At 39.3% G+C, this 11,764-nt stretch overlaps 1 protein-coding gene across 1 annotated transcript in view; it reads right to left on the bottom strand.

Moving 5' to 3' along the window:
• The window catches only part of pex16 (peroxisomal biogenesis factor 16), a 13,429-nt gene extending 1,665 nt beyond the window's left edge, over positions 1 to 11,764 (bottom strand). The window contains exons 1-10 of the mRNA XM_023263959.3: positions 11,497 to 11,764; positions 9,765 to 9,800; positions 9,284 to 9,360; positions 8,244 to 8,377; positions 8,039 to 8,133; positions 7,475 to 7,555; positions 7,059 to 7,208; positions 5,038 to 5,110; positions 1,656 to 1,775; positions 69 to 133 (exon numbers count right to left, since the gene is read on the bottom strand). Of these exons, the coding sequence (XP_023119727.1) occupies positions 69 to 133; positions 1,656 to 1,775; positions 5,038 to 5,110; positions 7,059 to 7,208; positions 7,475 to 7,555; positions 8,039 to 8,133; positions 8,244 to 8,377; positions 9,284 to 9,360; positions 9,765 to 9,800; positions 11,497 to 11,629 (964 nt within the window). The 5' untranslated portion in view covers positions 11,630 to 11,764. The remainder of the gene's footprint in view (positions 1 to 68; positions 134 to 1,655; positions 1,776 to 5,037; positions 5,111 to 7,058; positions 7,209 to 7,474; positions 7,556 to 8,038; positions 8,134 to 8,243; positions 8,378 to 9,283; positions 9,361 to 9,764; positions 9,801 to 11,496) is intronic.

Raw genomic sequence — 11,764 nt, 5'->3', positions numbered from 1 at the left:
GGATCAGAATTAGTGTGAACTTCATGTTTTATAACAGAGAAACACTTGGAGGAAGCAGCAGAACTTACGCGCCACCAGTCCGATTCCTGGAATATGATCAGCCAGAAGTCTGAGCAGGAAGATGATCTTTTCCCTGCAGGTGGAGCAGAACAGAACAGAGATAACTGCGTTTACAGTCAGCTATTCATCATCAAAACCGTTCTCTTTACACGTCTGCTGAACAATCATCGGCTGCTTTTCCTTCATGCACTGAAACCTCATCCTAAATCATTTCCTCCAGGATGAATAAAGCAGATCGTATCTAAACTACGTCAGCCGGTTGTTTTGTGTGTCTTTGTCGTCAGTTCTGTCTTTCTCTTGACTCTTTCTGGTCACTCTAGTCTTTTCTGACCATCGTGTCTTTCCTTGTCTGAAAAAAATCCAAAAATTCAACAAAAAAATTCCACAAATTTCTGAAAATTTGCAAAACCTTCAGGAAGAAAATTCCAAGAATTCCTTGAAAGTTTCCCTGAAAAGTTTTATTTTTTAAAAATTCCCCAAATTTGGCAAGAAAATTATTGTAAATATTTTTTTAAAAAATGAGTAAAAACCTTCCAAAAAAATCCTAAAAGTATCTAAAGTGATTCCATATATATCAGTAAAACTTCTAATATTTTCTTAAGAATATTCACATAAAAATCAACCAAAATCCAGCAAAATTCGCTGGACTTTGGTTGACTTTTTTGTGAATGTTCTTCAGAAACATTTTTAACATTTAACGGTTAAGTCTCTGGACTACTGATCAGAAGGTCAGAGGTTCACTGTTGGGCCCTTGAGCAAGGCCCTTAACCCTTCCTGCTCCAGGGGGCGCTGTACCGCGGCTGACACGTCGCTCTGACTCCCCCCATTGGGGAGAGATGCGAAAATCAGAATTTCCCCTCGTGGGATTAATAAGGGTTAATAAAAAAATAAAAAAATAAAAAAAATGTTCAAAGATTTCCCAAAAATGTTGAAAATGTGGACATCAGAAGTTTGACTGTGAAAATATATTTTTTTCCACATTTTCAAACTTTAAAATGGATCAATCTGACCCGCAGGACGACACGAGGGTTAATCACATTTTCTCTTTGTCATTGTTTTGTGTCTTTGTGGTTGATTTGTGTCTCTTTGCGATCGCTTTTGTGTCTTTCTGTAGCTGTTTTGTGTCGCTTCCTGGTTGTTTTGTGTGAATTTTGTGTCTCTGTGGTTGTTTTCTGTCCTTGTAATTGTTCTGCGTCTCTCTGCAGTAGTTTTGTGTCTTTCTGTAGCTGTTTTACGTCTCTTACTGGTTGTTTTGTGTCTCTTTGCAATTATTTTGTCTCTTTGTTTTGTACTAAATTACTGTGTCTTCTGTAATTGTTGGCATCTCTCTGGTTGTTTGTTCAGTTTATATCTTTTGTGGTCATTTTATGTCTTTGTGTCGCTTCATGGTTGTTCTGTGTCTGTTTGCGATTGCTTTTGTGTCTTTGTGGTTAATTTTTTGTATTCCTGTAGTTGTTTTCTGTCTCTTTCTGGTCATTTTGTGTCTCTACAGTTTTGTCTTATGCAGGTGGGTTCATCGCTCTGGTTGTTTTCTGTCTTCATTTTGTGTCTATTTGTGCTCATTGTTTCATCGTTTTCTGTCCGCTGACACTTACTCGGAGTATTTGTCGTAGAAAGGCGATCTGAGGAGGTAGTACAGCAGCAGGAAGCTTCTCCTCCTCATCTCGGCTCGCTCCCATCCATTTTGGAATTTGGCGTCGCTGAGCACGGCGAAGCTAAAGAAAAAAACAAAACAAAATGAGACTGAATCTACAGAAGGAGGATCTCTGCTGTTCGTCTCTCATCAGCTCTGACAGAAGATGAAACTGCCTCGGGGGAAAACTTTCTTTCTGAGCTCATAAATGCTCAACACTTCAATGTCTGACAGGTTTTGTTGGTTTTCTTTCCCATCAGATTCTGAACACATTTAAACCTTCACAGAAAACAGACAACTACTTTTACTAGATTTCATTTCATCAATTTCCTTTCACTGATCTACTTAGAATTACGATGATTTTAAATTGATGAAGTGAAAACAGGCTCTGAGAAATTTCTGCAAACACCTTAAAAATCAAAAACTGAAATCTTTTATTAATAAAAGTATTCAGACACTTTGTGACAACATGAAGCCTATTTCAATCAGAAATTCCTAGAATTGAAGCTTTAGCTCTGAATGTAAATAAATGAAGGAAAGAACCTTCGCTAATGTGGATTATTGATGGTAGATTGATCAGAAAATGGCAAATTATATTTACATAGTAAAGCAAAAAGTGAATTCTTAACACCATGAAGCGACTGTTTTATTCTTAACCCTCGTGTCGTCCTGCGGGTCAAATTTACCCGTTTTAAAGTTTGAAAATGTGGAAAAAAATATATTTTCACAGTGAAACTTCTCCACATTTTCAATATTTTTGGGAAATCTTTGAACATTTTTTGGTGGAAAAAAAGAAATGTTAAAAATGTTTCTTAAGAACATTCACAAAAAAATCAACCAAAATCCAACAAATTTCGCTGGATTTTGGTTGATTTTTATGTGAATGTTCTTAAGAGAATATTACAAGTTTTACTGATATATATGGAATCACTTTAGATATTTTTTGGATTTTTTTGTAAGATTTTTACTCATTTTTTGAAAATATTTACAAGAATTTTCTTGCCAAATTTGGAGTATTTTTTTTTAAAATACAAAACTTTTGAGGGAAACTTTTAAAGAATTCTTGGAATTTTCTTCCTGAAGGTTTTGTAAATTTTCAGAAATTTTGGGAATTTTTTTGTTGAATTTTTGGATTTTTTTCAGACAAAGAAACAATTTTTTGGGGGTGTCTGTAAATGAAGACAACAGGAGGATTAAAGTCAAACCTAAATGGCACCTCGCTCAATCTCATCTAGAAATGAATCAAATAGAATCATAGAGGAAAAAATTCAACTAGACACACGAAAACAAAAAACCCTGAAGAGAATCTCCTCTAGATTTCACTAAAACCGTCCATCCTCTCAACAGAACATTCTCCAAAAGCAGAGCCTGAAATCATCAAACAGCCCATGAGTTTATCTTTATATCTGAGGGTAAAATGACAACAGATCAGGTGTTTAACATCCTCTATAGCAGGGGTAGCCAACACGGTGCCCGCGGGCGCCTGGTTGCCCGCAGAGACCAGTGAGTTGCCAGCCACCATGTTCTAAAAATAACATTAGTCACCATGAAATTCCTTATAAAAAATTGTAGTTGCTGTTCTTTTAAAATCAAAAATACTTACATTAATGCAGATTTTAAATTACAATATTTATTTATTTTTTTTTAAAAACAAAAATGTCTTTGGTATAAATGAACTTTGACCTTGTCCGAGTCAGAGTTCACTGCGCATGTCAAACCACCACGTCACTATGAAGCGTCCGGACGCAGACACTTTGGGAAGCTAGATGTGGTTTTTACCCCCAAAACACGACAGAGAAGTGAAAGAGAAAACGCTATTTTCACGGTGACTGGGAGGAAGAGTTGTTTTTCACGACAGTGAAAGATAAATGTATGTGTCCTATTTGCGGGGCGACTATTGCGTCGGCAAAGCGGCACAATGCGGAGAGACGCAACTTTAGCCGCTACAAAGCTTCCATGCTAACTAGCCACCTGCTAGCGCACATAGACTGTATGCGCACTACGGACAGGAAAACCCGGGACTTAACGGCAGCTTTGGCTTCTACTACGCGGCGAAAAGTTTCTTCGTGGAGAAAAATGCACCGTTAGAAAAGCTTGTTTTAATGACGACGGACGAGGCTCCTCCATGACGGGTCGCCATGCAGGCTTCATTGTACGATGCAGAGGTGATCCAGACTTCCCAACATTCCTACATTACCACTGCATCATTCACCAGCAGGACATATGTATGTATAAATGGCTCCAAAGCCAGACAACCAGGACATTGAAGGTGCTGCTGGAGGAGCTGTGACCTGTTACTACACACAGAAACCCCATGGATCAGCAGGGGAACAGGTTTGCAGCGTTTTTTGTCACTGTTGACCAAAATCAAAGAGTTCATGCAATCCAAAGGGGAAGACATCTCGCTGCTTGAGGACACTGAGTGGATTCTTCACCTTGCATTTTTAACGGACATCACTGGGAAACTGAACCATCTTAACTGTGAGCTGCAAGGTAAAGGTAAGACATGATAAGCTCTGCAATGCCAGGCTTCCCACTAACACACATTTACAGACAAAGAGGTAACATATGTTGTCATTCAAAACACTGTGCCATTACACAAAAATGTGAAAAATAATTTGTTGAAAACGTAATGATTTATTGTTATGATCTGTTAAAAATGCTGCAATGCCTGTGAAAAATGCTGGTGATTAGTACTAATGTGATAGGATTCATTTCAAAATGGGAAAGAGTTGATTTTTTTCTTCCATAACTGATCATTTGTACAAACATGGGACAGAGTTCATGAATTGTTCAAAAATGTTACAAAGGTAGTGGTTTGCACAAATGAAGCATGATTTGATGACCGTTAATGATTTCCTAAAAATGTTAGAAGTGACAATTTGCACAGAAATGTAACTGGTGTGATTTTGAACAAAATGCTGCAAATATGTTGATTCATACAAAACTACCAAGAAAGATATTTACCAAAGTTTCAGAGATGGGATACCTCTGACTTTTAAATATTGGAACAGATTTCCATATACGTGTGTGTGTGTGTTTCCTACCGTCATTGTTGTGGAAATTGTCGTGAATAATTATTGTAAGGAATAATTAACATAAATGTGATCAGACAGTCTTTTTACATATTATTTTCATTATTATTATTATTGTTTAAAGATGATGGCACAAGTTTGCTATTGAGGAAGTTTGAATCAAACAAGGTGCCCTTCGTGCTACTCAGTACCCTTGAAGTTGCTCTCAGGTTCAAAAAGGTTGGTGACCCCTGCTCTATAGAGATGCAGCTCAGTTTAATGTTTCAGAATTTGATCATGAGGAGGAGCTTAAAGCAGGAACTTGATCACCTGGAAAGTTCGAGGACTCCTGAGATGAGCCATGGCTTCCAGGACTGTTTTCCACAGAGTCCGAGGCAGAGAACTGCCAGCAGGAGGGACTAAATTAAGGAAAACTGGAATGACATCATCTCCTCTGGGACAAACTAGAGTAAAATCATCAAATCCAAACAGCTTAACCCATGTAGTGTCCTCCCTGGTAGCCACATGCCTTCTGTCCACCTGGTCTGACTGGTATTTAAAGCATGTAGTATTAGTCCATGGGCCAGACCAGATACTGGAACCATCTCAGGTGACCAAACCTAAGTGCTACTAAAATGTACGTTGGGTTATCATGAGTACATCAGGATGTGAGAGTCTTTCCATACTGGCAGCTTTATCACTGATTAGTGAAACGGTCACATTCACCATAACCGCTGTATGGTACAATTCATTTAAACCTCACCGTCTGCAAAGATCACATCTAATATGAGTCAATAATCACATTCACCATAACTGCTGTATGGTACAATTCATTTAAACCTCACTGTCTGCAAAGATCACATCTAATATGAGTCAATAATCACATTCACCATAACCGCTGTATGGTACAATTCATTTAAACCTCACTGTCTGCAAAGATCACATCTAATATGAGTCAATAATCACATTCACCATAACCGCTGTATGGTACAATTCATTTAAACCTCACTGTCTGCAAAGATCACATCTAATATGAGTCAATAATCAAATAAAACTGCTTGAGAAAAGGCTAATATATTCTAATAATTAAACATCAGACCCAAATGAATGCATTTCTTGTCTGTTGAATTGGACTTTTGTCTCAGATCCTTTCATTGTGTCCATTAAACCAGTGATAACATTCATTAAGCTGTGAGTCTGCAACGGCATCATATCAAAATGTAAACTAGAGACATATAGCTGGTTAAAAAGACCTGAAAGAATCGGTCACCTTGAGTGGTACCGATACTGGAGATTTTGGACCCATGGACTATATAAACTGTCAATCAATTCTGTGTTACACCTTTAGTCTGACTTCAGTCCAACAATTTTTACCCTTCATTTTGGTATTTAGAGCCAAACAGACCTCGTTACATAAAAGCAGATGACAGTCAAAGATTTTACTTGGGGTCAGAATGATCCCAACGACAACAGGAGGGTTACACTCATTGATTTTGGTCCCTTTTTAATAATTCTGTGGCTGCATGAGGTTAGTGTTGTTTTTTTATTTTTTTTTAATTATCCCTTATTAATCCCATGAGGGGAAATTCTGATTTTCGCATATCTCCCCAATGGGGGGAGTCAGAGCGACGGGTCAGCCACAGTACAGCGCCCCCTGGAGCAGGAAGGGTTAAGGGCCTTGCTCAAGGGCCCAACAGTGGCCACATCGGGCTTTGAACCTCTGTACTTCTGATCAGTAGTCCAGAGACTTAAAAGTTGCGCCACCACTGCCCACTGGTTTTTGGTCAGAGGTAAAATAAAAAAGAAAGATATCTATCTGTGGTTAATCTGTGAGCATCTTAAAGTTCAGCTTTACTCACAGCAAACATGAAGTGTTCATCAGCTTCAGCACTACGCCATCTAGAGGTAATTTCTGTTCAAGCGGGGAAACTTTACAGTCCTCAGTGCAGAGCATCGATCAGGGGTGTCCAACATACAGCCCACGGGCCAAAAGCGGTCCTCCAGAGGGCCCAATCCGGCCCTCAAAGTGTAAAAATTCCAGAGAAGACATTAACTGCAGACTGTAAATTAGTAAAACTATATATTTAAGATAATTTCTAGACCATGACAAGTTGTTTGGATCAGAAAGTAAAATACTAGATTGTTCATTGTTCTTTTGTCATTTTATGTCTCATTTTTGTAATATTTTGTCTTGTTTTTGGTCTTTTTTCATCAGATTTTTTTGTCGTTTTGATTCTCGTTTTTGCCGCTTTGTGTTTCCTTTTTGTCTCGCTTGTGTTTTTGTGTTTGCATTTACTGACGCTAACCCTTTAGAGAGAGATCTAACTACTGCGACGGCAACTGAAGGATACGGTGTACGAGCGGCCGTCCGATGTAAACGGACTCGGCGATGGTCTCCTGAAGGCCCAGAGGTGTTGGTTTGCTGCTGGCTTTCTCCTTCCAGCTGCTCCTCGTCTTCCTCGGACGGGGAGCTCCAAACAGCCGGGTCTGCAGGGACGGAGCTGGAGGAGGAAATTAATGTTGAGATTTAGAATGTCTGCAAGTTTTAGGGTTAAATTTAATTCTTATTTCATCTGAACAACCACCTGCTGGTATTTAACCAGACGTGGTGTTGTCTTTTCTCTGTTGGCATCGCTTTTTATAGTTTCTTTCTTTATGTTTAAATAAAGGATTTATGAATCTATTAATTTGGTACCTGACACACAACTCATTTAACGCTGTCACAAACCTCAGAGGATCTCATATTTGAGGACGTTTTAAATCTTACCGCTGCCCAGAGGCCGAATGACTCGTCCTGACCTCTGGCCCACGAAGTATTGATCCTCCTGCTGCTCCGTGTCGGCTTCATCTGTGGAGAAAAAAACATCTCATTCAGATATTCTACCTCTACAGAGCATCTTCTCAAACCATCTCATTCAGATATAGGAAGGAAGGAAGGAAGGAAGGAAATATGGAAGGAATGAAGGATGGATGGAAAGAAGGAAAGAAGTGAGGAAGGAATGAATGAAGGAAGGAAGAAAGGAAGGAAAGAAGGGAGGAAGGAAGGAAGGAAGGAAACTTTAATCAAATAACAAAAGAAAACAAAAACAGCTCTTCTCCATTAAAGACATCGCCTCCAGCACTGACGTCGGTTTCTGTTGAACTGATTTGACACATCTGGAGTAACGGAGGCAGGGTGTCTGGTTTGCATTCATCAGAGCACTTTCTGCCGTCTTTTGTGTTCACATCAGTGCACATTGATGCTGAGAAATTAGCCAGTTTAGGCTATCTGAGCTCAGTGTGTGTGAGGCGCTGGTGACTTAATCATTTCTGTTCTGGGCAGGTAACCGACCTCCACAGTCTGCTCCTCGGTCCAGGGGGATGATGGGAGGTGAAGTCTGGATGCCAGATTTGTACCACAGAAGAAGAATGAGGCGAAAAACTGCCCTGGAACAGCAGACGGGGAATATTACGGAATTACAAGGAGCAACAGACGTCAACACATAAATGATGTTTCTGTTGCATTGAGGAAAAGGAAACAAGGAAGGAAGGCGTACTTGAATATCTGAATGAGTCCGATCACCAGCCAGCGGCCAACTTCCCCCCACAGCTTACAGGCTCCCATTTCCAGGAAAACCTCCACATATTCAAGGACAGAGAGCCACGTCAGGAGCCTCTGCTGGGAGAGAGACTGGACACAACGGGACACCAGTAAACACAACGAGACACCAGTTAACACAAGCAGAGTTTTTCTTATGAGTTTTGTAGGCTCCAAGACTGAGCAGCCTTGGAGGAGGACCGAGCAGCCTGGGAGGAGGATCGAGCAGCCTTGGAGGAGGACCGAGCAGCCTTGGAGGAGGACCGAGCAGCCTGGGAGGAGGACCGAGCAGCCTGGGAGGAGGACCGAGCAGCCTGGGAGGAGGACCGAGCAGCCTGGGAGGAGGATCGAGCAGCCTGGGAGGAGGATCGAGCAGCCTGGGAGGAGGACTGCGTTCTCTGAGTGCTTTTCGTGTCTTGTTTATGTTGCATGTTTTTGCGATCTTATGGATTTGTCTGAATTTGTTGTCCCTACTTGTCTAATTTGAGATCCTTTAAATATCATCTCTTATTGATGTCTTGTGCTGCTAAATGTCTGTGTTTGGATTTTATGTCCTCATCTTGATGATGTCTTCATGTAAGCAAACAATTCATTTTTATGAACAATTTCATTTAGATTTAACCCAAACTACTGGAGTAGGGTTCTAAGTTTACTGACAAAAAGGAAAATAATTAGTATATCTCAAACTTGTGCAATTACACAATTTCACTACCACAAAAGGTTTTTATAGTGATAACAGAGTGCTTTGTTGACTTACCAGCTATTATCTACAAAATGAAGAAACAGTCTAATTTCACAGGGGAACATTTCTGTCAACCTTTAAGGAGCTGAACAGCAAACGAACCAGAAAAACAAAAATCTCATCTTCTAATCACAGCGACCATCGGTGTTTGTCTCCCCTCAAAGGGTTTAATTTAGCAGAAATTAATTTCTGAGTGAGTGTAGGCTGAGTTTACAGAACATATTATATTATTATTAATATAGAACAGCAGAACTCACCACAGGGAGGGAACATCTCAGTCCTTTACGGAGGATGCTGTCATTGAACAGCACCAGGAGGTTGGAGGCAGAGTACACTGAAAAACACACAGTATTAGAGTATTTCAACACTAATGTACACATACTGTACATTAGTAAAATCCCCAATCCCCAACAGAGTTGCTGCTTATCGCTATGAGAACTGAAACCCACATCATCCACTAGTTTATTGATCGATAATTTATTCTATAAAAGTTTAATAATCAAGATGTCCAGCTGTTATTTTACTGAATAGCTGAAAATAGTGAAACATGCACACTATTGTTCCTAAAAGCTCAAGTTAACTGAATAAAACTGCTTTGTTTTGCCTGCACACTGAAAAAAGAGTGAACCCTGTATGGTTACAATCATAAAAAACAGAAAACTAGCAGATATTCTCATTGAAAAGTTTTTCATGCAGATTTTTTTAGTTTAAGGATCATTGCCAGGAGCCTTTACTTACCGAGTTCAGATAATTCATGGGAATCTGCAAATCGTCCTACAAAATAAATAGTCACAATGTGGTTATTGTGGGCTGCCAGCATTAGTGTAATTCAATGTAGCAGAAGAAACTGCAGGTAGAATACACAACATGAGTGAGAACAATCCTGAGGAAAAGCATTTAAACGTCAAGTGATTCTGAATTGTACCACATCTTAATAACTGCTTTAATTCTAAGTTGAACAGTTGAGTGTTATATTTAGTATTTCTTCTTTCAAACAATCAAAAATAAACACTTTATAAAGACTATATTAATAAATGCAGGCCCAAAATCAGAAACTTGATGCAACAAAAGTAAACACAAGAGAGGAACCCTGGAATCATTTAAATTAACCCTGCTGCTGTCTTCATTTACAGGCACCAAAAAATATTGTTTTCTTGTCTGAAAAAAAATTCAAAAATTAAAAAAAAAATCCCCAAATTTCTGAAAATTTGCAAAACCTTCAGGAAGAAAATTCCAATAATTCCTTAAAAGTTTCCCTTAAAAGTGTTATTTTAAAAAAAAAAAAATCCTCCAAATTTGGCAAGAAATTCTTGTAAATATTTTCAAAAAATGAGTAAAAATCTTCCAAAAAAATCCTAAAAATATCGAAAGTGATCACAGATATATCAGTAAAACTTCTCACATTTTCTTTAAGAACATTCACATAAAAATCTTTTTTTGTGAATGTTCTTAAACATTTCTTTTTTCGACCAAGAAATATTCAAAGATTTCTCAAAAATGTTGAAAATGTGGACATCAGAAGTTTCACTGTGAAAATATGTTTTTTTTCCACATTTTCAAACATTAAAATGGGTCAATTTGACCTGCAGGACGACACGAGGGTTAAGGGAGAAAACCATAATAATCCCCCCTAAGGGACACCTGCATCCTCCCTATGAAATACCACTAATGGCTGCATCACATCTCAGCTAGGGCTGCACAGTGGTGTAGTGGTTAGCACTTTCGCCTTGCAGCGAGATGATCCCTGGTTCACGTCCTGGCCTTCTGGGATCGTTCTTCATGGAGTCTGCATGTTCTCCCTGTGCATGTGTGGGTTTTCTCTGGATTCTCCGACTTCCTCCCACAGTCCAAAAATACACTGAGGTTAATTGATGATTCTAAATTGCCTGTAGGTGTGAATGTGAGTGTGACTGTTTGTCTGTATATGTGGCCCTGCGATGGACTGGCGACCTGTCCAGGGTGTCCCCTGTCTTCACCCCAAGTCAGCTGGGATAGACTCCGGCACCTCCGCAACCCTAATGAGGATCAAGCGGTGTATAGGTGATGGACATCTCAGCTAACAAAGGAATAAGACTAACTGGTAGAAAGTGGGAAGAAGTTTGCAGGAGGGTTCTTTTTACAGGATGCAGCTCCTGAGGATTGGATGGATCGTGTGCCAAGAGATATGGACATATCTGTGCACAAATTAATGGGAGAGCTAAGTCTAAACCACGGTTTATCCCCACCTTTAGCCAATCACATTTCAATATTTGAATTATATGTTTGTGTTTTATAACCAGTCACATTTCACCATACTGGATAAAATGTTCTGTTCATATCAGACTTTATCTTTTTCTGGAAGGCTGTTCCAAACAGAAAACCGCCTTGTACAAGACTCTTTTGGGACACTGATATTTACAAAATAAACAGCTTAACAGGAGAGAAGTAGTTTCTCTTATATCTCAAAAAACGAACAACAGGAGGGACTTACCTGCCACCAGGTAGGACAGGGTCCTCACCGTGTTCTCCAGATGTGCAGCAGCTGTTGGATTCTTCTTTACATATTCAACGTATCGCTGATAAACTCCATTTATTCTGTCCAGATATTCTTTAATGTGAGACATTTCAGCTTCTACTCGTTAATAAACTCTTCATTTATCCTCTGTGCTCCAAATAAACCCGCTATCAGGAGGAATTAGTTCGTTTTTAACTCACTTCTCGCTCTTTGAAACTAAACAAACTTCCGCTTGGTTGATCCG

The sequence above is a fragment of the Amphiprion ocellaris genome, chromosome 1, assembly GCF_022539595.1.
Source record: "Amphiprion ocellaris isolate individual 3 ecotype Okinawa chromosome 1, ASM2253959v1, whole genome shotgun sequence".
NCBI classification, from domain to species: Eukaryota; Metazoa; Chordata; class Actinopteri; family Pomacentridae; genus Amphiprion; species Amphiprion ocellaris.
This window is presented reverse-complemented; position numbering and strand designations above follow the sequence as displayed.